Source organism: Centropristis striata, chromosome 11 (assembly GCF_030273125.1).
Source record: "Centropristis striata isolate RG_2023a ecotype Rhode Island chromosome 11, C.striata_1.0, whole genome shotgun sequence".
Taxonomy (NCBI): Eukaryota; Metazoa; Chordata; class Actinopteri; order Perciformes; family Serranidae; genus Centropristis; species Centropristis striata.
In genome coordinates, this window is record NC_081527.1 from 137,139 (window position 1) to 163,271 (window position 26,133).

A 26,133-nucleotide genomic window follows, 5' to 3' on the forward strand; every position below is an offset into this window, starting at 1 on the left:
TGGATCTGTCCAGAAACCGTCTGAGTTCTGCTCCCGTTGAGGCTTTCTCCTACCTCAGCTGGCTGACCAACCTCAACCTGGACCTCAACTCGTGGAACTGCTCCTGTCAGCTGCTGGAGCTGGTGGACTTCCTGTCCATCTTCATGCAACAACCTGACAAGGTAGAAAAACTAGACACATTCCCAACAAGCTAACCTATTCTTCATTTTGTGATAAAAGCACCAAATTTGGTACATATCTAGTTTAATAAATTTGGAAAAAGGCTGGATATTGGGCCATCGCATATTCACATTGTGATGACCGGTTTAAGAGCTGATATCTAGACATTTAACATGGTTTTATTCATAATGATGTTGGTCATTATCAATAAAACCATGTTAAATGTCTAGATATCAGCTCTTAAATTAAACTCGTATCAGATATTTTTGTTGTTATCATTATATTTGTCCAAACAAATGAACCTTTAGTTGTACCAGACATTAAAATGAACAAGAAATTGAAGAAAACAAGGTGGTCTAATCATTTTTTCCAAGCCTGTATTTTTTTGTAATTTTGTGTCTTTTTTAGTCATTTTTCAGGACTATTCTAATGAAATGTGCCCTCTTTAGACACTGTATAACGGCCGTAGGATGGTGTGTGTTAGCGCTGACAACCCGGCGGTGACCACGGTGTTGGAGCTGACGGAGGCTAACTGTGTCCCGTCCAACCAGAACATCACGGTGACGGTAGAAACCAGAGACAGCGTGACGCCGCGGCTGTACGCTCGAGATCTGGCCATCACCGCCGTCATCTGCTTCATCGGTGAGAATCTGAACCAAAACCGTCCCAGTGTTTGGTTCAGCTACTTTGTTAAGATGTCACTAATTAGTGAAGTGACCACGAAGCTTCATGAAGCATTTTATTTATTTTCTGAGCCCACTAGATGGCGCTCTTTGTCTCTTTTGGAGTTTGGGGCTATTTTGCTGTCTTTTTATCCTGCCTATGTAACTTAAATAATGATCACCATGCCATGTTGGTATCACCCTTTTCAGCTAAGCCTCATTATTATCAACTCATTTTGACTTACTGGATCAATATTTTGACACACGAAAACACACAAAAAAAAAATACAAAAAACAAAACCTAAAACGAACACAAAATTACAAAAAACTTAAATAAAAAATGTACAAAAAACACTTTTTTTAAACAAAAAACACTTTTTTTAAACAAAAAACACATAAAAATGCTATGCATAAAATGCCAGGCTGCTTCGTTTCTAGCTCATGAAGAAGTCAAAGTGCTCCGGAGCTTTCCTGGACTCTAGAGAGTTAATATTACCTAGTAATATTAATAATACTTATATTATTATATTACCTAGTAATATTAAGATTAAGCTTAATATTAATCTTCAGAGGGTTAATTAGTGAAGTGACAACGAAGCCTCATGAACCATTGTCTTTATTTTGTCCAGAGTTGGATGACAGGATCACACACAATCACAAGATCACATTTATTTTGTTTTTTCTTTGTTTCTTTTTGGTTCTAAATGTTGATCCAGTAAGTCAGAATAAAAAATCAATTATTATCAGGTCATATAGGTGAAAAAATATACCAACATGGTATTTAAACATGTTTAAGTGGTGAATACAGGCAGGATGAAAAGGAGTCAGACATGGAGGAAATAGAGCTAAACTCCAGAGAGTTAAATTCAATGAATCACCTGCAGAATAAAAGGTGAGCTGATACCTTAATATATACCTTTATGTAGGATTGTAAAGATGAATGTGACTTAACGTCCTCCCCGTCCTGCTGTCCTCCAGGTGGAGTCGGCCTCACCCTGCTGCTCGTCTTCATCTACTATCAAGTGTCTCGGAGGAAAAAACTGAAAGAAAGTAAAAGACAGAAAGACGAAGGCGAAGCAGGAAGCAGCACAGCGGTGCACCACCACACCAACCATCTAGATGTTAGAGAGAAGAAGAGAGAAGATCTCAGAAACCAGAACCAGCTGTGGTCCAACAGGGAATCCTTGATGGATGCAGGGTTCATCAGGTCCAGATCTGATGAAAACGGCCAGTTTAGGTGTCCCGACTGCAGCGCCAAAGCACAGAGAGGAACGGGGCCGAACCCAACGAGGACCAGATGGAACAACAGGATGAACGGAGGGTTGGAGATAGAGGAGGAAGGAGAAAGGAGGAGGAGGAGGGTTACAGAGGAAGGAATGAGGAGGCTAGAGGGAACATCAACCAGGGACAAGATTCTCTTTCATGGTAACACCAACTCTTCCTCTCATCCACGGAAAGACGCCTTCAGCCAGAGACCAGAGACCAGCAGAGACTTGGGAGATGGCTACAGGACGGACATGGACGGATGGAACAACAGGATGAATGGAGGGCTAGAGATAGAGGAGGAAGGAGAAAGGAGGAGGAGGATGACCGAGGAAGGAATGAGGAGGCTAGAGGGAATATCAAGCAGGGACAAGCTTCTGTCTCGTGGTAACACCAACTCTTCCTCTCAGTGTGAGAGCTGCCAGCAGACATACCGACCACCAGAGACCAGGACTCACTCCACCAACAGAGACTTCCCTCCTCAGTTCAGACAGACTGACAGATCCAGGAGTTTGAACCACAACCAGTTCGATATGATGAAGAATGGCGAGTTGAGAAGAGAAACAAGAAACGTAACATTTGACCTGGAGAGTCCCAGAAGCCAAGGAGACAAGGAGAAGGAGAGGGCGAGGAGACACAAAGCTAAAGTCCAGACGAGTCGGTTACTGAAGGTCAAACTGAACTTGAACCCGCTACGGAAAAGCAAAGTCCATCCGAAGAGGAAAACGGAGTCGGGCCACTCGGAGAAAAGTAGCCCAAAGAAGAAGAGTAGAGATAAAAGGCAGGATGGAAAAGAAAGAGGAGAGAGCAATTCTGGTAAGAAAGTCAAGAAGAAATCCACCAAGACTAAAAGATCAACTGGTGAGGAAGAGGAGGAAGAGGAGAAGAACCAAACATCCTCCGAGCAGAACAAAGACCAGGGAAGTCCAGAAGGTCACCAGGGAGCCGAGAAGACCAACCCAGAGGACTCCCAACCTGCCGAGACCACCACCGCTGCCACTGGACAGGGACAGACCCTCCAGGGTGGAGGTCCTCCTCAGTATCAGGGAGCTGGGTCGGTTGTGGGGAGTGTTCAGCTTTCTGCAGGGTTCCCCGGCCCTGACAGGAACCAGAACCTGCTGGGTTTACAGCCTGGAGGCCGCCTCTCTCTTCCAGCTGGGAATCTTCTACTCAACAGCTTTCCTCCAGGATCTAACCCACTGTTCCCCAGTGGGCCCGCTACTGTTCCTCCTAGCATAGCGATCAGTGGGCCCAGCATGGCTCCAGGTGGAGCTCCAGACAGCTTCAGCAGGCAGCCTGGAGTCGGCCTCGTGGCTCCTGCTGCCGGTCTTCTAGCAACACATCCTTCTCCTCTTCACACCTCCCAGCCTGCAGGACCAGCTGGTAACCCTGACCTGGTCCAGACCCTCAGCTCTCCTCTTAGAGCACCTCTGAAGTCTGATCCAGGACCGGGACCGGAACCAGCCCTGGGACCAGGACAGGGACCAGGACAGGGACCAGTACAGGGACTAGGACCGGGACCAGGACCAGTCCCAGGACCAGCCCCAGGGCCAGGACAGGGACCAGGACCAGGCCTGCAGACTGGGGAAGGCGTACAGAGCCTAACCCTTCCAGCTCTGGGTGGGTTGACCCCTCAGGGTCCTGGACCGGGGACCACAGTGGAGAATCTGTCCAACAGTAACAGTCAGACGGAGACCGGACCTGGAGCTCCTCCTGGAGGACTCGCTGTGGGGTTGTCAGGAGGCTCCATGCATGCAGCAGCAGAGTCTGGATCAGGGGTCTCTGCTCCTGGACCAGGACCAGGACCAGGACCAGGCGAGGCTGCCCTGGTGCAGCAGGAGTACCTGTCAGAGGAAGGAGGCTCCTCCTCCCCCAGGAGGAAGCTGAGGCTGGTGCTCCCTGAGAAGACCAGCCGCCCGCCAACCAACCTGGAGAGGAAAATACGCTAGCTGCCCAAAGAAACACTGACTGGTTATTGTTGGGAGTTTCACATCAGATGCACAACATCCAGAGCCGAAACAACATATATATATATATATATATATATATATATACATATATATACATATACAGTCATGGAAAACATTATTACACCACTTTTTTCCTTCAATTTCTTGTTCATTTAATGCCTGGTACAACTAAAGGTACATTCACTGATAAAAAGGTCTAAAACCAGATCAAACAGTAAATCTAAAGGTCTAAAAACCAGATCAAACAGTAAATCTAAAGGTCTAAAACCAGATCAAACAGTAAATCTAAAGGTCTAAAAACCAGATCAAACAGTAAATCTAAAGGTCTAAAACCAGATCAAACAGTAAATCTAAAGGTCTAAAACCAGATCAAACAGTAAATCTGCTGCATGGACAGATAATTTACCTTGACAAGATTTATTACATTAAGATTATTAAATCTAGAAATAAGCATGTTGAACACTTAAAATAATAAATTAACTCTTAAAACCAGATCAATGATCTAACACTTCTAAATCTAAAGTTTTTTTTTATCTTGGTAAGAACCAAATAATCATCAGGTCACTCTGCTCGGGCCAGTTCATCACTGCTGGCAGCTTTAATTTATCTGGTTTAAGAGTTAATTTATTATTTGCAGCAAGATCATTTCCCTCAGATTTACTGTTTTATCTGGTTTTAGACCTTTTATCAGTGCAGATGAAGATCATGTGAAATGGTTGAAAGCTCAAGAACAGCTATGACCTTAATGTAAGAATGTTTGGTCAGTATCTGTTATTTAGTAAGGTGTAAACATGTACATAGAGAGATATTACACTAAAATGTAAAGGTTATTTTTCAGTAATTTGTAATATTTTTGTGCATATAATTTATTTTAAGGTTGTTCGTGGAGGCAATAAAACAAACAGAAATATTCAGTAACATAGTGGTGAGACACTCGGAGCCTTAAATGACCTCTGACCTCCAGATAAACTGCTCCATAACAGAAGACTCGTCGTGGTTCAGTGATCAGGAACAGAAACAGTGAGACAGACGTTGACCTGTCGCTGTGATCAGCAGCTCTGTGACTCTCTGCTGGTTTCTGGTTTCTGTTCTGGCTCCGCGGCTGCTGTTAGCAGTGTGTTGGGTTTCTCTGGTCACACTCTGACCTCTGACCTCTGAACGCTGCAGGAGGTTTATTTTACACTCAGCCAACCTTTACTGCCTGTTTGGGCTTAAATGTGTCTCATTAATACCTGTAAACACACAGAGGTGATCTACTAACAGTCCTTCATTTAAACACGTGTTTATATCCACAAATACACATTTATAATTTGTAACTTGTACTTTGATTTTTACAAATTAGCGTGTATTTGTAAATATATTGTGTATTTGCTCTGGTGGCCGTGCTGCAGGGTAATTAAACGTTTAGCCAAACGGGAACAGTGGCCATAGTGTTCTCGTTGTTTTCATTTTATTTTCATATAGGTGCTAATGTAATGTAGAGCAAGGAAAAATAGTTTTACTGATGTTCCATCTTCAGCCATGGCTCTACTGCAAAATCTAAAGTTTAGTGTAAGTCCACCTTAAACAAAGTCCAAACCATGGCTCCATCAATGCATAAGTCCACCTTAAACAGAGTCCAAACCATGGCTCCATCAATGCATAAGTCCACCTTAAACAGAGTCCAAACCATGGCTCCATCAATGCATAAGTCCACCTTAAACAGAGTCCAAACCATGGCTCCATCAATGCATAAGTCCACCTTAAACAGAGTCCAAACCATAGCTCCATCAATGCATAAGTCCACCTTAAACAGAGTCCAAACCATGGCTCCATCAATGCATAAGTCCACCTTAAACAGAGTCCAAACCATGGCTCCATCATTGCATAAGTCCACCTTAAACAGAGTCCAAACCATGGCTCCATCAATGCATAAGTCCACCTTAAACAGAGTCCAAACCAATAAGTCCACCTTAAACAGAGTCCAAACCATGGCTCTATCAATGCATAAGTCCACCTTAAACAGAGTCCAAACCATGGCTCTATCAATGCATAAGTCCACCTTAAACAGAGTCCAAACCATGGCTCCATCACTATAACAACAGCTCCACCTGCTGGTACATTAGTGAATCACCAGCTGTTTGTTGGTGGATTCTCTTGTTAAGAACGTCTCATAGAACGTGTTTGAGGTTTAAGGACTGTTAGTAGATCTCCTGTGTGTGTTTACAGACATTAATGAGACATTTAAGGACTGTTAGTAGATCTCCTGTGTGTGTTTACAGACATTAATGAGACATTTCAGCCCAAACGTCTAGTCGCTCTGTTACACTCCAGCTTTGTGTTTGAAGGTTCTGAGTGCAGCATTTTAAACATCAGCTTATACTTGTCAAATCAATTTTCTCTCCTTACTAAAATGTTATGTGATCATGAAGAAGATACTTCATACTGTGATGTCAGAAGTTCTGCTAATTCTCACAGTGAAGACCAATAAATACTCTCTTTTTTTACACCAGATCCTGAGCAATAAATCTATCTTTACAGCTGCTAACAGCTCCATTCAGTCTCCAGCTGCAGGTAAGTTTACAGTAGTAGTGGAAGAAGTATTCAGGTCCTTTACTGCAGTAAAAGTACTAATACACACATGCATTCAAAACTTAAGTGAAGTAAAAGTACAAAAGCATCAAAATGCACTTAAAGTATCAAAAGTTAAAGTACTTGTTATGCAGAATGAACCCACTCAGATTGTTTTATATATTCTGAATATATTAATAGATTATTAATATTGATGCATTCTTGCAAGCAGTTTTAATTTTGTAAAGGTATGGCTCATTTAATATATTAATTAAACAAAATGTATTCTAATCACTTTAAATGTATCATGTTTTTCATGTTAAATCTCGAACCGAAAAGTAACTAAAGCTGTTAGTTAAATGTAGTGGAGTGAAAGTATAAAGATGCATCAAATAAAAAGTAAAGTACAAGTACCTCAGAGTTGTATTTAAGTCCAGTACTAAAGTAAATGTACAGCTGACTGCTACAGTAAAGGAGCCTCTCTCATAGACTTAATATATAATTATAATAATAATAATAATAATAATAATAATAATAATAATAATAGAAGGCCTCTCTCTCATAGACTATATATATATATATATATATATATATATATTATTAATAATAATAAAAGGTTCCTCTATATATATATATATATATATATATATATATATATATATATATATATATATATATATATATATATATATTATTATTATTATTAATAATAATAAAAGGTTCCTCTCTGCCGGTTTAAAGCGATGATGCTGCTTGATCGACTGCTTTGGTCTAACCGCGTCATGACGTCATGACGTCGTCTACGTAGCTCCGACTACGTCCATGTTTTGGTGTCACCCACATGAGGAACCGGCAGCAGGGTTCTGATCCAGCTCTCCTCCTGAGCCGCTCAGTGAGTCCGGGACCCGGTGTTAGACCTGAACCCTCCTATAGTCAGACCCGGTTATCGTTACCCGATACAGACCCGACAGACCCGATAGAGACCCGATAGAGACCCGACAGACCGGGACCCGCTGGAGGACTCGGTGTGTCTGTAGGTCATGATGTTGTCCCGGAGCAGGTCCCTGGTCCGGAGGATCCTCAGAGGACTCCGGTCTCAGCAGGTCTGCTACCAGAGCTCAGCCTCCAGACAGGGACCCCTGCTGCCGGGGAGACCTGCAGCCGGACCTGGAGGACCTGGAGGACCTGGAGCCGGACCTGGAGGACCTGGAGGACCTGGAGGACCTGGAGCCGGACCTGGAGGACCTGGAGGACCTGGAGCCGGACCTGGAGGACCTGGAGGACCTGGAGCCGGACCTGGAGGACCTGGAGGACCTGGAGCCGGACCTGGAGGACCTGGAGCCGGACCCCTGAGCTGCTCCCACAGCCTGAGCACCGCTCCACACTCAGGTACCAGGTCTAGTTTACTGACTTCAGGCTCCAGGTCCAGGACACGTTATTGGGTTTTACATTAGTTTTAGTTTTAATTTTCAAATCCAGTTAGTTTTAATGAGTTTTTAGAGTGAGTTTGCTAGTTTTAATTAGTTTTTTTTTTTAAATGCTTAGTTTTAGTTTATTTTTTATTAGTTGTAGTTTATTTTTTATTAGTTGTAGTTTAGTTTTTATTAGTTGTAGTTTAGTTTTTATTAGTTGTAGTTTAGTTTTTATTAGTTGTAGTTTAGTTTTTATTAGTTGTAGTTGTTTTGTAATGGGGTATTTGTTGGGTCCAGATTCAATAAGGTCACAATAAATGTTTCCTTTATTTCCTTTGTCTGATCCATCTCAGCCCCAATAAGTTTATTAAGTCATAAAACCAGATAGATGAAATAGATTTCATATCAACCAAAAAGGTTTACGGATGAAAAAAGTTGACAAAGACCAAAACGAAGGACATTTTCACTATAATTTTAGTTAGTTTTAGTTAGTTTTGGAACCACAAAATACAGTTTCAGTTAGTTTTTTTTAATCGTTTTTTACGCTCGTTTTTACGTTCATTTCTACGCTGGTTTCTACGCACGTTTTTACGTTTGTTTTTACGTTCATTTCTACGTTTGTTTCAATGTTCCGTTTCTACACTGGTTTCTACGTTCCTTTTTACGTTTGTTTCTGCACTCGTTTCTGCGCCCGTTTCTACGCTCGTTTCTACGCTCGTTTCTGCGCTCGTTTCTGCGCCCGTTTCTACGCTCGTTTCTACGCCCGTTTCTACGCTCGTTTCGGCGCTTAAGTTATCAAATGAAAAGGTAAAAAAAAAAGATTAGCAAATGATCACATTTCAACAACGGTTCCAGTTCTCATCTCAGCCATAATCTTCATTAATAAATAAAAACTTTATTTATGTTTTTATTTCCAGGTGTGAGCAGTCTGTCGTTCAGGAGTCACACCTGTGGAGAGCTGAGAGCAGATCACGTGGGACAGAGGGTCTCTGTGTGTGGATGGGTCCAGTACCGCAGGTAAACAATCTAAATAACCACAGGTAAACAATCTAAATAATCACAGGTAAACAACCTAAATAACCGCAGGTAAACAATCTAAATAACCACAGGTAAACAACCTAAATAACCGCAGGTAAACAATCTAAATAACCGCAGGTAAACAACCTAAATAACCACAGGTAAACAACCTAAATAACCACAGGTAAACAACCTAAATAACCACAGGTAAACAACCTAAATAACCACAGGTAAACAACCTAAATAACCACAGGTAAACAACCTAAATAACCACAGGTAAACAATCTAAATAACCACAGGTAAACAACCTAAATAACCACAGGTAAACAATCTAAATAACCACAGGTAAACAATCTATATAACCACAGGTAAACAATCTAAATAACCACTGGTAAACAATCTAAATAACCACAGGTAAACAACCTAAATAACCACAGGTAAACAATCTAAATAATCACAGGTAAACAACCTAAATAACCACAGGTAAACAATCTAAATAATCACAGGTAAACAACCTAAATAACCACAGGCAAACAATCTAAATAATCACAGGTAAACAATCTAAATAATCACAGGTAAACAATCTAAATAATCACAGGTAAACAATCTAAATAACCACAGGTAAACAATCTAAATAATCACAGGTAAACAATCTAAATAATCACAGGTAAATAATCTAAATAACCGCAGGTAAACAATCTAAATAATCACAGGTAAACAATCTGGTTCTGATGATCACATCCTAAAACTCTCCGTCAGCTCCAGTTGATTTGGTTGTTTTTCTCTCCAGTATTTTAATAATATTTAATATATATATATATATATATATATATATATATATATATTGATATTAATATATATTAATATATTTAATATTTAAGTATGTTAATAATATTTCTGCCTCCAACAGACAGAACCTGTTTGTGATCCTGAGAGATTTCAGCGGCTTGACTCAAGTTCTGATCCCTCAGGAAGAAGTAAGGACCAAACATTCACATAATAACACAGTAATGTCTGTTAATTCTCTAATGGTTGTATTGTATTATTATTAATTGTAACCTTTGTGTTTCAGTCTGCCAGCGGGTTGAAAGCAGCGCTGTGTGACCTCACAGTCGAGTCTGTCGTCAAGGTAACGGGGACAGTCCAACGCCGCCCAGCGGGACAGGAGAACGAGGTCTGAGTCTGAAATAAAACTTATTTTATTACCTTATTCATATGAGGACAGGAGAACGAGGTCTGAGTCTGAAATAAAACTTATTTTATTACCTTATTCATATGAGGACAGGAGAACGAGGTCTGAGTCTGAAATAAAACACAACTGTCCTTATGAGGACGTTTATCAGTGCCATAGCAACCATAAAGTCTCTATAAAACCACTGAAACAAACAAAGGAGTGTTTGTCTTGAGATGTTTTCAGCCTTTTGATCTTCTATATTCTCGTGTAAACTAACCTCAGTTTCTACTGATTAAAGTCGTCAATGAAAGATCTCAAACCTTCAGATTTATGTCGGTCAGACAATCTCACACTGAAAAACAGTAAATCTGAGGGCATTGATCTTGCTGCATGGACAGATAATTTACCTTGACAGCATTTATTAAATGAAGATTATTAAATCTAGAAATAAGCATGTTGAACACTTAAAATAAGAAATGAACTCTTAAAACCAGATAAAGTAAAGCTGCCAGCAGTGATGAACTGGCCCGAGCAGAGTGACCTGATGATTATTTGGTTCTTACCAAGATAAAAAAAACGTTTTCTGTTTTTTTTGTGTTTTTTTTTGTCTTTTTATGTATTTTTGTGATTTTACATCTTTTGTTTCTTTTTTGTGTTTTTGCGTCTTTTTGTGTCTTTTTAAATTAATTTAGTTTTTTTTCATTCATTCATTTTCATTTTTAGTAATTTTTTTTTAGGAGTTTTTTTTGGTAATTTTGTGTCCACAACATTAAATCCAGTCAAGAATAATTTTGTCCAATCAGAGAAAATCCTCAGTGTCTTCGTGTGACTTCAGTCTTTTTATTGTCCTCAATGAGAGTCAAAGTATTCTAACAAAGTATCCAGTCAAACTGATATTAAACATGTTGGACAACAACAACTGCAGCATTTTATCATCAAACACAAAAACTCCAAGCTGCACTGAGAACAAGTTTCTGAACCAAACAGAAGAAAGACAAACTATTTCCACAACGTCTGTCCTCTGAAGATCATTTCCCTCAGATTTACTGTTTTTATCTTGTTTTTAGATACTCTCTCTTTTCATGAATCATCTTTAATCGAGTCATTTCATCAGATGGAGATGGTTGAAATGATCGACAGTAATAAAAGAGACTCCCTCTGATGTTGAACTCATGAAATGATCAGCAGTAATTAAAGAGACTTCCTCTGATATTTAGATCATGAAATGATCAACAGTATTTAAAGAGACGTCCTCTGATATTTAACTCATGAAATGATCAGCAGTAATTAAAGAGACTTCCTCTGATATTTAGATCATGAAATGATCAGCAGTAATTAAAGAGACTTCCTCTGATATTTAGATCATGAAATGATCAGCAGTAATTAAAGAGACTCCCTCTGATGTTGAACTGCTGACGTCTTCCTGACAGCGAGGTGTTTTTTCCTGACGGCGAGGTGTTTTCTCCTGACAGCGAGGTGTTTTCTCCTGACGGCGAGGTGTTTTCTCCTGACAGCGAGGTGTTTTCTCCTGACAGCGAGGTGTTTTCTCCTGACAGCGAGGTGTTTTCTCCTGACAGCGAGGTGTTTTCTCCTGACAGCGAGGTGTTTTCTCCTGACGGCGAGGTGTTTTCTCCTGACAGCGAGGTGTTTTCTCCTGACAGCGAGGTGTTTTCTCCTGACGGCGAGGTGTTTTCTCCTGACAGCGAGGTGTTTTCTCCTGACGGCGAGGTGTTTTCTCCTGACGGCGAGGTGTTTTCTCCTGACGGCGAGGTGTTTTCTCCTGACGGCGAGGTGTTTTCTCCTGACAGCAAGGTGTTTTCTCCTGACAGCGAGGTGTTTTCTCCTGACAGCGAGGTGTTTTCTCCTGACGGCGAGGTGTTTTCTCCTGACAGCGAGGTGTTTTCTCCTGACAGCGAGGTGTTTTCTCCTGACAGCGAGGTGTTTTCTCCTGACAGCGAGGTGTTTTCTCCTGACAGCGAGGTGTTTTTTCTGACAGCGAGGTGTTTTCTCCTGACAGCGAGGTGTTTTCTCCTGACGGCGAGGTGTTTTCTCCTGACGGCGAGGTGTTTTCTCCTGACGGCGAGGTGTTTTCTCCTGACAGCAAGGTGTTTTCTCCTGACAGCGAGGTGTTTTCTCCTGACGGCGAGGTGTTTTCTCCTGACGGCGAGGTGTTTTCTCCTGACAGCGAGGTGTTTTCTCCTGACGGCGAGGTGTTTTCTCCTGACGGCGAGGTGTTTTCTCCTGACGGCGAGGTGTTTTTTTCTGACGGCGAGGTGTTTTCTCCTGACAGCGAGGTGTTTTCTCCTGACAGCGAGGTGTTTTCTCCTGACAGCGAGGTGTTTTCTCCTGACAGCGAGGTGTTTTCTCCTGACAGCGAGGTGTTTTCTCCTGACGGCGAGGTGTTTTCTCCTGACGGCGAGGTGTTTTTTTCTGACAGCGAGGTGTTTTCTCCTGACAGCGAGGTGTTTTCTCCTGACAGCGAGGTGTTTTCTCCTCAGGCCATGGCGAGCGGAGAGGTGGAAGTCCTGGCTGAGAGTCTGGAGATCTACAACGTGTGCCAACAGTTACCGTTTGAGATTAAAGACTTTGTCAAAGTGAGTCTTTTATAAAGCTTTAACCAGTCATAAGCACACTGAACTGTTGTTAATAAGCATCACTAACTGTGTTTCTCTGACCAATCAGAAGTCAGAGTCTCTGCGGATGCAGTACCGGTACCTGGACCTGAGGTCCAATCAGATGCAGAGGAACCTCCGGCTGAGGTCTCAGCTGGTGATGAAGATGAGGGAGTACCTGTGTAACGTCCACGGTGAGGAAGAGTCATCTCTGATGCTCAACATGCTCTAAAGTCACCCACTGACTCTATCAGATCTATCCGATCACTCCATCAGTCACTATTCCAGCTTTCCCTCAAATAACTTCTGTTTGATCATCATATTTCATCATGTTGTTGGTCATTTTGTGTTTTTTTTGTGTCTTTTAGTCCTTTTGTGTCTTTTTTGGTCATCTTGTGTCTTTTTTGGTCATTTTGTGTCTTTTAGTCTTTTTGTGTCTTTTTTGGTCTTTTTGTGTCTTTTAGTCATTTTGTGTCTTTTTTTACTCCTTTTGTGTCTTTTTGTGTCTTTCTGTCTTTTTTTAGTCCTTTTATGTCTTTTTTGTAGTAATTTTGTGTCTTTTTACGGTCATTTTGTGTCTTTTTACGGTCATTTTTTGTCTTTTTTGGTCATTTTGTGTCTTTTTACAGTCATTTTTAGTAATTTTGTGTCTTTGTTTAGTCCTTTTGTGTCTTTTTTTGGTCATTTTGTGTCTTTTTACGGTCATTTTTAGTCTTTTTGTGTCTTTTTTTAGTCCTTTTATGTCTTTTTTGGTCATTTTGTGTCTTTTTACGGTCATTTTTAGTCATTTTGTGTCTTTTTTTAGTCCTTTTGTGTCTTTTTTTGGTCATTTTGTGTCTTTTTACGGTCATTTTTAGTCTTTTTGTGTCTTTTTGTGTCTTTTTTTAGTCCTTTTATGTCTTTTTTGGTCATTTTGTGGCTTTTTACGGTCATTTTGTGTCTTTTTTTAGTCATTTTTTGTTAAACCGTAACAGCGGCTCTGTCGGCTCCCAAATGGCTCTTCATTTTACCACTTATACCTTTTATAATTCAGACAAATGAATCAACCTTTCCAAGACACACAGACAAACCAACATTACTTCAAAGTGTTCCTGATGAGTCTGATGACCTGTCAGGACTGAAACCCATGAAACACTCAGTGTAGAATAGTTGATAAAAATGTTGCTGAAGCTTTCCTGAACTTAAATCTTCACCGTCTCTTTTGTTCTTATTTGCAGGTTTTGTTGACGTGGAAACTCCGACCTTGTTTAAAAGAACCCCCGGGGTAAGAAGGTCCTCTATCTGTTCTCTATCCCAGCCTGTACAAACTTAGATTTACATGTTTATAATAATAATAATAACTAGAAAATTTCCTCTGGGGAAATTCTGAAAGGGCCACGGGGGCTACTGCCGGTGTGTGTACACTATGATGAGATTCTTCAGAGATTTATAACTATGCCCTTTAACCTCAAAATGTGTGTGTGTAACTGTAATCACATCAAAGATCAAAGGCAATCAGATCAAAGCAATCAACAGAATTAACTAACACCTGTTACTGTCCCGGAACATTGACAGGTGGAATTTCTGGCCTCGAACAGAAAGCATTTTTGGCAAAACCATAATACCTATCATTGATCCGACTTCACTTTGAGCGTCCTGAGTTCTTCCTGAACGTCTACATGTGATTTTTTTTGAGAAAAATTAAAAAATAGCTTTGTTAGAGCGATCTAAAAAAACTGTTCCATCTTCCTTTTTTTCAAAATCTTCCTGCGTTTTTAATATGGGAGCCAATGAGGCTGTTGGTGGTGTTGGTGGATCATCTGTGCGTCCTACGCCCAAACTATAACTCTGACAGCTTTACCAGAGGATTGTGAGGGAGAAGACAAATTTTCCTACGTTTCTATGTATAAATTATTTCTGTAGAGTGGAATTTGCGGCCTGGAGCGCAGTTTTCAAATTTATTTTTTGACAGTTTTTTCTCTCCCTCTACACTCTGGTGATGATGTCACACACTGTGACACGAACATTCCGTGCAATACACACCCATTATAATCTCAGAATTTCTCCAAAAATGATCATGGTCATTGAACAGGGATTGATAAAAAACTATATGACCTATCGAAACGTGGATTAATACACCAATACACAAGACTTGTGTCTACTGTTTAAAGTTTAAATGGAGTCTCTAGGTGAAATTATGCCGGAGAAGTAGACATTTAAAAATCTCCAATTATTGTTCTTTTTCCCTCATTTTTTGTCGGCCGTCCCTACAGCTATTGCTGTATGGGACCAGTGCCCCGAGGCCCTAATAATAATAATAATAATAATAATAATAATAATAATAATAATAAGGGATGACACCCAAACTCTTGACCCGAGGGGAGGGAGAAACGAGTCTCGAGACAGAAGACCAAGAAACAGTCACCAGACTGGGCAGACTGGGCAGACTGGGCTTATTGGGGCTTAAAGACTTAAAGCCATTAAAACTGTCAGCACAAATGATGGTTTTTAAACATGTAAGAATGACCTCAAAGGAACCAACCTGAATGTATGAACGTTCATATAATGTTATATGTTCTATATATAATGTGTCCTCTTTGTGTTTCAGGGAGCCAAAGAGTTTGTGGTTCCGTCCAGAGAACCGGGTCGGTTCTACTCTCTGCCTCAGAGTCCACAGCAGTTTAAACAGCTTCTGATGGTGGCAGGTATAGACAGGTGAGTCAGGAGTTGAACCAACAACCTCACTAATACTATAGACAGGTGGGTCAGGAGTTGAACCAACAACCTAACTTATACTATAGACAGGTGGGTCAGGAGTTGAACCAACAACCTCACTTATTCTATAGTCAGGTGGGTCAGGAGTTGAACCAACAACCTCACTTATATTATAGACAGGTGGGTCAGGAGTTGAACCAACAACCTCACTAATACTATAGACAGGTGGGTCAGGAGTTGAACCAACAACCTCACTAATACTATAGACAGGTGGGTCAGGAGTTGAACCAACAACCTCACTAATACTATAGACAAGTGGGTCAGGAGTTGAACCAACAACCTCACTTATTCTATAGTCAGGTGGGTCAGGAGTTGAACCAACAACCTCACTTATATTATAGACAGGTGGGTCAGGAGTTGAACCAACAACCTCACTAATACTATAGATAGGTGGGTCAGGAGTTGAACCAACAACCTCACTTATTCTATAGTCCGGTGGGTCAGGAGATGAACCAACAACCTCACTAATACTATAGACAAGTGGGTCAGGAGTTGAACCAACAACCTAACTTATACTATAGACAGGTGGGTCCGGAGTTGAACCAACAACCTAACTTATACTATAGACAAGTGGGTCAGGAGTTGAACCAACAACCTAACTTATACTATAGACAGGTGGGTCAGGAGTTGACCCAACAACCTCACTTATACTATAGACAGGTGAGTCAGGAGTTGAACCAACAACCTAACTTATACTATAGACAAGTGGGTCAGGAGTTGAACCAACAACCTCACTAATACTATAGACAGGTGGGTCAGGAGTTGAACCAACAACCTCACTTATTCTATAGTCAGGTGGGTCAGAAGTTGAACCAACAACCTCACTTATTCTATAGTCAGGTGGGTCAGGAGTTGAACCAACAACCTCACTTATATTATAGACAGGTGGGTCAGGAGTTGAACCAACAACCTCACTAATACTATAGACAGGTGGGTCAGGAGTTGAACCAACAACCTCACTAATACTATAGACAGGTGGGTCAGGAGTTGAACCAACAACCTCACTAATACTATAGACAAGTGGGTCAGGAGTTGAACCAACAACCTCACTTATTCTATAGTCAGGTGGGTCAGGAGTTGAACCAACAACCTCACTTATATTATAGACAGGTGGGTCAGGAGTTGAACCAACAACCTCACTAATACTATAGATAGGTGGGTCAGGAGTTGAACCAACAACCTCACTTATTCTATAGTCCGGTGGGTCAGGAGATGAACCAACAACCTCACTAATACTATAGACAAGTGGGTCAGGAGTTGAACCAACAACCTAACTTATACTATAGACAGGTGGGTCCGGAGTTGAACCAACAACCTAACTTATACTATAGACAAGTGGGTCAGGAGTTGAACCAACAACCTAACTTATACTATAGACAGGTGGGTCAGGAGTTGACCCAACAACCTCACTTATACTATAGACAGGTGAGTCAGGAGTTGAACCAACAACCTAACTTATACTATAGACAAGTGGGTCAGGAGTTGAACCAACAACCTCACTAATACTATAGACAGGTGGGTCAGGAGTTGAACCAACAACCTCACTTATTCTATAGTCAGGTGGGTCAGAAGTTGAACCAACAACCTCACTTATTCTATAGTCAGGTGGGTCAGGAGTTGAACCAACAACCTCACTTATACTATAGACAGGTGGGTCAGGAGTTGAACCAACAACCTAACTTATACTATAGACAGGTGCGTCAGGAGTTGAACCAACAACCTCACTTATACTATAGACAGGTGAGTCAGGAGTTGAACCAACAACCTAACTTATACTATAGACAAGTGGGTCAGGAGTTGAACCAACAACCTCACTAATACTATAGACAGGTGGGTCAGGAGTTGAACCAACAACCTCACTTATTCTATAGTCAGGTGGGTCAGGAGTTGAACCAACAACCTCACTAATACTATAGACAGGTGGGTCAGGAGTTGAACCAACAACCTCACTTATACTATAGACAGGTGGGTCAGGAGTTGACTCAACAACCTAACTTATACTATAGACAGGTGAGTCAGGAGTTGAACCAACGACCTAACTTATACTATAGACAAGTGGGTCAGGAGTTGAACCAACAACCTCACTAATACTATAGACAGGTGGGTCAGGAGTTGAACCAACAACCTCACTTATTCTATAGTCAGGTGGGTCAGGAGTTGAACCAACAACCTCACTTATACTATAGACAGGTGGGTCAGGAGTTGAACCAACAACCTCACTTATTCTATAGTCAGGTGGGTCAGGAGTTGAACCAACAACCTCACTTATTCTATAGTCAGGTGGGTCAGGAGTTGAACCAACAACCTCACTTATACTATAGACAGGTGGGTCAGGAGTTGAACCAACAACCTCACTTATTCTATAGTCAGGTGGGTCAGGAGTAAAACCAACAACCTCACTTATACAGTGTGTAATATAATATAATATAATATAATATAGTATATGCTCTTACTTCTCCTTCAGACATTTATTGTTTTGAGTGGATTATCTAACAGCTTTTGGATGAGTTATCATGAATTTTGGAATAAAATTCATGATATTCATGACAAACATTCATGCATTCATCACTCTGGTGGTCCCAGAGATACAGAAATAAAGGATCAAAATCGATGCAGAACCGGAGATATCATGTATTTTTCATGTTTCGTGTTCTCTTTCCTTGCCTAGTGCCTACATTACCCAATATGCAACGTGACTAATGTCGCCTCTAGTCTTAATACCCATATTCTTGCAGTCTCCTTGAGGACATTTATCAGATTTCACCCAGTGGGCTCAGAAAATAAAGATGATTGTGATCTTTCCCTTCACTAGTCACCATCTTGTCTTGTGTTACCTGTTCAGGTATTTCCAGGTGGCTCGCTGCTACAGAGATGAAGGCTCCAAACAGGACCGGCAGCCCGAGTTCACCCAGGTCAGCTGTTATCTTCCCACTATCAACGTTATTATAGTTAACAAAACTAACGAATGAACTAGAATGGAAAAAACATTTTTAACTGAAATAAAAATAAAAACGAGTTTTTTAAGAAACGATAACTAACTGAAACTGTATTTTGTGGTTACAAAACTAACTAAAACTAACTAAAATTATAGTGAAAATGTCCTTAGTTTTCGTCTTTGTCAACTTTTCATCCGTAAACCTTTTTGGTTGATATGAAATGTGTATTTTTGCTTTGTGGGCTTCCAGGAGGAGCGTTGGTTAAATTACCGCAATGACTCCATGTCGGCTGTAAAGAGAAACTCTCCGATATCGTGAACCGTTTAGTTATTATGGAAATCTGAAGTGTGCTTGCACAAAACTGAAACTAACACTAAAACTAATAAAAACTAAACTTAAACTAATAAAAAATAAACTAAAACTAATAAAAACTAACACTAAAACTAATAAAAACTAACACTAAAACTAATAAAAACTAAACTTAAACTAATAAAAAATAAACTAAAACTAAACCAAAACTAATAAAAACTAACACTAAAACTAATAAAAACTAAACTTAAACTAATAAAAAATAAACTAAAACTAATACAAACTAAACCAAAACTAATAAAAACTAAACCAAAACTAACACTAAAACTAGTGAAAACTCAAGTAACACTAAACTAGTAAAAACTAGCACCTTGTACGGAACCAAAAACACAAAATTATGAAAAAAGGATGTAAAATGAATTTAACAAAGACACAAAATTACTACATTTTTTTACAGTTAAAAAAATGACTCCATTGTAAAATACTCCACAGCCATCATTTTTGCATTTACTTTTTGTAAAACTACTTTTCCTCACTGTTAAATGTACTAAACACCATATCTCCAACAGAAATATACTGTAATATTTAATGGTAAAATCTTTAATTCATGCAGCATTTATAAAGTATTTTCTTGTCAATTATATGGCAGAACAGCGTTTCTTTTGATGGAAAATATGGAATAAAATGTCAATCTTAAACGTGAAATCACCAGTGCTAATATCAATTAACCATAATATTATAAAAAGTTTTGCCGTATTTATTAGGGTAAAGTTCTGGCGACCAGCTGCTGGTTCTTACCATAAAAGCACCGGTTGTTTCCAGTGTTTGGTTCTGATCCTCCTCTGTCTCCAGGTGGACTTAGAGATGTCCTTCGTGGACCAGGCGGACGTCTTGTCCCTGGTGGAGGGCTTGTTACGGTTCTCCTGGCCTCCAGAGAACGGTTCCCTCTCGGTGCCGTTCCAGACTCTGACCTATGAAGAGGCCATGAGGGACTACGGCACGGACAAACCTGACACCAGGTTCTCTATGAAGGTTAGAGGTTATAAGCTCTCTATGGAGGAGCTGGAGATCACAACATCACATTAAATATCTGTTCTTACACTGATAAAAGGTTTAAAAACCAGATCAAACAGTAAATCTAAAGGTCTAAAACCAGATCAAACAGTAAATCTAAAGGTCTAAAACCAGATCAAACAGTAAATCTAAAGGTCTAAAACCAGATCAAACAGTAAATCTAAAGGTCTAAAACCAGATCAATGATCTAACACTTCTAAATCTAAAGTTTTTTTTATCTTGGTAAGAACCAAATAATCATCAGGTCACTCTGCTCGGGCCAGTTCACCACTGCTGGCAGCTTTACTTTATCTGGTTTTAAGAGTTCATTTCTTTATATATACATATATATATATATATATATATATATTTGTGTGTGTGTGTGTGTGTGTGTGTGTGTGTATGTAATAGGAGCTGGTGAGGACGTTCACATTAACATATGAAGTCCTAATCTAAAGAATTAAATTAAAGAATAGGCTTAAAACAAAGTGTACTTACCAGAAAAAAGTTTTCAAAGAGGAAAACCAGATGAGGCTGACAGACGGGTCGCCATGGTAACGACTTGTCATACTTTATCAGCTGTTGTTGCTCCAAATTAATTAATAATTAATAAACGAGCATCATGTTGTGTTGAAGAAGACGTGAAACCATTAACACTCATTAGGAAACTGTTCAGAGGTTATAAATCAGGAGAGAAGTATGTCATCTTCTATAGAGTTTGGTTTATTTTGCCCAGAGTGAAGTCGCCCCCTGCTGGCCACTAGAGAGAATGCAGGTTAAAGTCACACAGTGTTAAGATGTGTGTATCTTCATAATAAAACCTGTTCTGGTAGCTGGTGGATCATCTGGTGGCTCCTGGCTTTGTTTACCTTCTTATTTCATAAACAAATCAGTTGTTATGTCAATGTTTGCATTCTGTATTTACACAACTCCAATTAATTCACAAGTCAGTGGTGGTGGATAGTCGAAGGGAACTCTGATATTATTTACAACAGTGAGTGGTGTCAATCATCCAGGTCACCTGTCAATCATCCAGGTCACCTGTCAATCATCCAGGTCACCTGTCAGTCATCCAGGTCACCTGTCAATCATCCAGGTCACCTGTCAATCATCCAGGTCACCTGTCAATCATCCAGGTCACCTGTCAATCATCCAGGTCACCTGTCAGTCATCCAGGTCACCTGTCAATCATCCAGGTCACCTGTCAATCATCCAGGTCACCTGTCAATCATCCAGGTCACCTGTCAGTCATCCAGGTCACCTGTCAATCATCCAGGTCACCTGTCAGTCATCCAGGTCACCTGTCAGTCATCCAGGTCACCTGTCAATCATCCAGGTCACCTGTCAGTCATCCAGGTCACCTGTCAAACATCTTCTGCAGCTCAGCTGGAATGATGATATGATGAAATGATGAGATGATTAAATGATGAGATGATGAGATGATTAAATGATGAGATGATGAGATGATTCCTGGACTAACAGTCTGTTGGTCCTTCTGAGACCACTGACCACTCATCTCCTGTCTGTTGAAGCAGGAACATGTTGAATGAGTGAATGAGTGAATGAGTGAATGAGTGAATGAGTGAATGTCTCTTTCTTTCTATCAGCTGATCGACCTCAGTCAGCTATTCTCGTCTCTGGACGTTGAGTTCCTGCGATCAGCTCTCAGCCAATCAGGAGGCTGCGTCCAGGCCGTCTGTGTCCCCGGTGGAGCGGTGAGACAGACATTAATATGTAATACAATAATAACTGATAACTAACAGGTGAACTGACGTCTTTTCCTTTGTTGACTCTGTTTCCTGGCCACAGAAAGTATTTACGGGGAAAGATCTGGAGGAACTGAAACAAACAGCAAAGACTCAGTTTGGTCAGGTGGGTTTAGTTTCTCCTCTGGTTGATCTTCTGGGTTTTTATGAGACTTCCTGTTTCTGTGTGAACGGATCCATCAGATGATAAACTGCTTGTTGTGTAGGAGGTCAGCGTGCTGCTGGTCCGAGCTGACGGGACCCTGAAGTCTCCTCTGAAGAAGCTGCTGTCAGCCTCAGATACAGACCAGCTGCTGGAGACCACCGGAGCCGGACCAGGAGACCTGCTGCTGCTGGCTGCTGGATCCACCAACACCGTGGTGAGAACTAGACTAGGTTAGACCAGGTTAGACCAGGTTAGACCAGGAGACCTGCTGCTGCTGGCTGCTGGATCCACTAACACCGTGGTGAGAACCAGACCAGGTTAGACCAGGTTAGACCAGGTTAGACCAGGTTAGACCAGGTCAGACCTGGTTAGACCTGGTTAGACCTGGTTAGACCAGGAGACCTGCTGCTGCTGGCTGCTGGATCCACCAACACCGTGGTGAGAACCAGACCAGGACCAGGTTAGACCAGGTTAGACCTGGAGACCTGCTGCTGCTGGCTGCTGGATCCACCAACACCGTGGTGAGAACTAGACTAGGTTAGACCAGGTTAGACCAGGAGACCTGCTGCTGCTGGCTGCTGGATCCACCAACACCGTGGTGAGAACCAGACCAGGACCAGGGTAGACCAGGTTAGACCAAGTTAGACCTGGAGACCTGCTGCTGCTGGATCCACCAACACCGTGGTGAGAACTAGACTAGGTTAGACCAGGTTAGACCAGGTTAGACCAGGAGACCTGCTGCTGCTGGCTGCTGGATCCACCAACACCGTGGTGAGAACCAGACCAGGACCAGGGTAGACCTGGTTAGACCAGATTAGACCAGGTTAGACCTGGTCAGACCAGGTCAGGTGACAACAAAGTTATCCACTGAGATGAATGAGCAGAAAAATCTCCAAAAAATGTTTAAAGTCAAAGCCAAATTAGAAAGATAAGTGTTCAGTTTGCTGTTGAACATATGAAGCCATGTGGCCCCTGGAGCCTCAGGTTGGCCCCTGGAGCCTCAGGTTGGCCCCTGGAGCCTCAGGTTGGCCCCTGGAGCCTCAGGTTGGCCCTGGAGCCTCATGTGGCCCCTGGAGCCTCAGGTTGGCCCCTGGAGCCTCAGGTTGGCCCCTGGAGCCTCAGGTTGGCCCTGGAGCCTCATGTGGCCCCTGGAGCCTCAGGTTGGCCCCTGGAGCCTCAGGTTGGCCCCTGGAGCCTCAGGTTGGCCCCTGGAGCCTCAGGTTGGGCCCCTGGTCAGACTGAAGGAGTCCTATAACACAGCATGGCAGCATGAACCAGACTAAAAGGTGGACGTCTCTCTGTCCTCAGCGTCCGTTGCTGGGTCGTCTCCGTCTGCAGAGTGCTGAGCTCCTGGAGGCTCAAGGCGTCTCAGTCCGAGACCCCTCCTCCTTCCACTTCCTGTGGGTGGTGGACTTCCCTCTCTTCTTACCCAAAGAAGAAGAACCAGATCAGCTGGAGTCGGCCCACCACCCCTTCACTGCTCCAGTCCCAGAAGACTCACAGTTACTGTACACGGAGCCACACAAGGTAGATTCATTAATGACCGACTGGTGTTAGAAACAGTCAAGGTAGAGCAGATTCACTCCTCTAGAGAGTTTAATGACTGGGTTCAAATCTGACTCGGAGCCCTTTCACTCTGTCTCCCTTTCACTCTGTCTCCCTTTCACTCTGTCTCCCTTTCACTCTGTCTCCCCTTTCACTCTGTGTCCCTTTCACTCTGTCTCCCCTTCACTCTGTCTCCCCTTCACTCTGTCTCCCCCCTTTCACTCTGTCTCCCCCTTCACTCTGTCTCCCCTTCACTCTGTCTCCCCTTCACTCTGTCTCCCCCCTTCACTCTGTCTCCCCCCTTTCACTCTGTCTCCCCCTTCACTCTGTCTCCCCTTCACTCTGTCTCCCCCCTTCACTCTGTCTCTCCTTTCACTCTGTCCCCCCTTCACTCTGTCTCCCCTTTCACTCTGTCTCTCCCCTTTCACTTTGTCTCCCCTTTCACTCTGTCTCCCCTTCACTCTGTCTCCCTTTCACTCTGTCTCTCCCTTTCACTCTGTCTCCCCTTTCACTCTGTCTCCCCTTTCACTCTGTCTCCCCTTCACTCTGTCTCTCCCTTTCACTCTGTCTCTCCCTTTCACTCTGTCTCTCCCTTTCACTCTGTCTCCCCCTTCACTCTGTCTCCCCCTTTCACTCTGTCTCTCCACTGTCAATAAAGCCTTGAAAATTTGCCAAAAAGACCTTTGAAAAAGGTAAATCACTCATTTTGGGGCTTAATCATATTCAAAAACTCACCATATTTGGAACATACGTAAATCTCCAGTGAAACTAGCGTATTCTAGTGTTTGTGGGAATGGGCGTGGCTAAATGACTCACTAGCGCCCCCTAGCATTGAGCCCCTCACACAGGGTTGAGACAGGAGGTTTGGTCCATACATGGGGAGACGCACCGTAAGGTCTATAGAAGCCGTGTAATGAGGAGGAGGGCCGTGTTGGTGATCCAGTGGCTGTCTCCTCCTCAGGTCCGGGGGCAGCACTATGACCTGGTCCTCAACGGCTCGGAGGTCGGAGGAGGATCCATCCGCATCCACAAAGCCTCAGAACAGCTCCACGTCCTGCAGAGCGTCCTCCAGGTGAGTCTCTGATCACACCTCCTTCTGGAGGGTCACATGGAGGTCCTGGCTGCTGTTGACCTGTTTGTGTTTCAGGAGGACCCCAGTCTGCTGTCTCACCTGCTGGAGGCTCTGGACTCTGGAGCTCCCCCACATGGAGGCATCGCTCTGGGTAAGATCTTTAGTCACTCAGCTGGTTCACACAGTGACGTCATCCTACACAGTGTCAGCTGGTGTCACCAGGATTTCTTTCCAATAAAAATCTGATTATATAGAGGAAAAAAGTGAACTAAAATGAGAAAAAATACAATCCACATTCACATTTCAACACTATGGTTTCTAACAAATTTTACATAATTTGTCAAAACTTGAGGAAAAATGGTTGTTTTTAGAATATGTTCTGCTCAATATTGACGAAATGTGTAAATGTAGGAATACTAAAAAAAATAATTAATTTGATGTTTTTTAAAATGAAGTAATTATATGTAGAAGTCCATTTAAATACAATGTAGGTGGATGAAGTATTTAATATTTATATATTTTTTGTTTTTGACATGTTGCCAACCCTGATTTGTCACTGACCCGTATGTAAATGTTTACACCTTTAACTCGTTGATAACAGAGTCCGTTTAGGACCTGAGGACTCTGATTGGTCAAGTTTTGAAAGACATTTTTCCCGTTCTCGCTTGATGTTTGACTCCAGTCCAGCGGTCAGACAGTCTCGGACCTGACAGTCTTTTAATCTAGCCTCTTGTTGGTGAAATCAGCAGGACGTCCCTGTAATAAACTGTACGTATGTTCCAGCATTAGTGGTTAAAGTTACCATGATGTCATGTGATGTCAGCAGTGGATGGCTCCTCCCTCTGCAGGACGGATCCTTCGCTCCTATTATTATTATCATTATTATTATTATTATCATTATTATTATTATTATCATTATTATTATTATTATTATTATTATCATTATTATTATTATTATTATTATCATTATTATTATTATTATCATTATTATTATTATTATTATTATTCTCTCCTACAGCCATCAGGCCGTCTCATTCTAACAGATTCTACCAGACTAACTGAATCACCCCTTGGGGACGAATAAAGTAATATTGATTGATCTGATTGATCTGATTGATTTGATTGATTTGATGGTTGTGCAGGTCTAGACCGGCTGGTCTCCATCATGGTCGGAGCTCAGAGCATCAGGGACGTGATCGCCTTCCCCAAGTCCTTCCGGGGTCACGACCTCATGAGCTGCGCTCCAGACTTCATATCTGAGGAGGAGCTGAAGCCTTACCACATCTCTGTCAGATGGCCAGCAGGAGGACCACGAGGAGGAGGAGGAGGAGGAGGAGAGGACGCGTGAAGAAGAGATGAAGAGACATCAGAGGATCTTTGTCAGGTCTTTGTTAAACAGCAACAGAGGACAGACAAGAGGACGAGGAGACAACCAGGAGGTTCAGAGACTAGAGCCAGGTCTGATCTCTAACAGGAGGAGGAGGAGGAGGAGGAGGAGGAGGAGGAGGAGGAGGAGGAGGAGGAGGAGGAGGAGGAGGAGGAGGAGGAGGAGGAGGAGGAGGAGGAGGAGGAGGAGATGCTGTGGCTGCATCTTAAAACTGTTATTTGAACTGAAAGAGAAAAGCTGCAGCAGATGATGGAAACTTTGACTTGTTCAACAAAGAAGAAAAAGCTCATTATTAATAAGTCTTTGATAATAAACTGTTATCATTCAGACTTTTAGATCTACTGATT

At 41.9% G+C, this 26,133-nt stretch overlaps 1 protein-coding gene across 1 annotated transcript; it reads left to right on the top strand.

The window, feature by feature from the left end:
- The first annotated feature begins 7,402 nt into the window (after nt 1-7,402).
- Nucleotides 7,403-25,852, top strand: dars2 (aspartyl-tRNA synthetase 2, mitochondrial). Its single transcript, XM_059344362.1, has 19 exons — nt 7,403-7,745; nt 7,787-7,794; nt 7,937-7,993; nt 8,934-9,033; nt 9,944-10,010; nt 10,106-10,207; nt 12,706-12,801; nt 12,890-13,013; nt 14,037-14,083; nt 15,407-15,513; nt 18,416-18,485; nt 19,671-19,850; nt 21,479-21,586; nt 21,681-21,743; nt 21,844-21,996; nt 23,091-23,309; nt 24,289-24,399; nt 24,475-24,550; nt 25,542-25,852. Exons 1-19 carry the CDS (start codon nt 7,645-7,647, stop codon nt 25,745-25,747), a joined length of 1,995 nt encoding a protein of 664 aa, XP_059200345.1. The 5' UTR covers nt 7,403-7,644; the 3' UTR covers nt 25,748-25,852.
- The last annotated feature ends 281 nt before the right edge of the window (nt 25,853-26,133 follow it).

Bases quoted from the DNA above. Each gene is read 5' to 3' on its own strand.
- dars2 (XM_059344362.1), top strand. From the start codon at position 7,645: ATGATGTTGTCCCGGAGCAGGTCCCTGGTCCGGAGGATCCTCAGAGGA. The intron at 14,084-15,406 runs GTAAGAAGGTCC...TTTGTGTTTCAG, and splicing joins TGTTTAAAAGAACCCCCGGG to GGAGCCAAAGAGTTTGTGGT. The intron at 21,997-23,090 runs GTGAGAACTAGA...CTCTGTCCTCAG, and splicing joins CTGGATCCACCAACACCGTG to CGTCCGTTGCTGGGTCGTCT.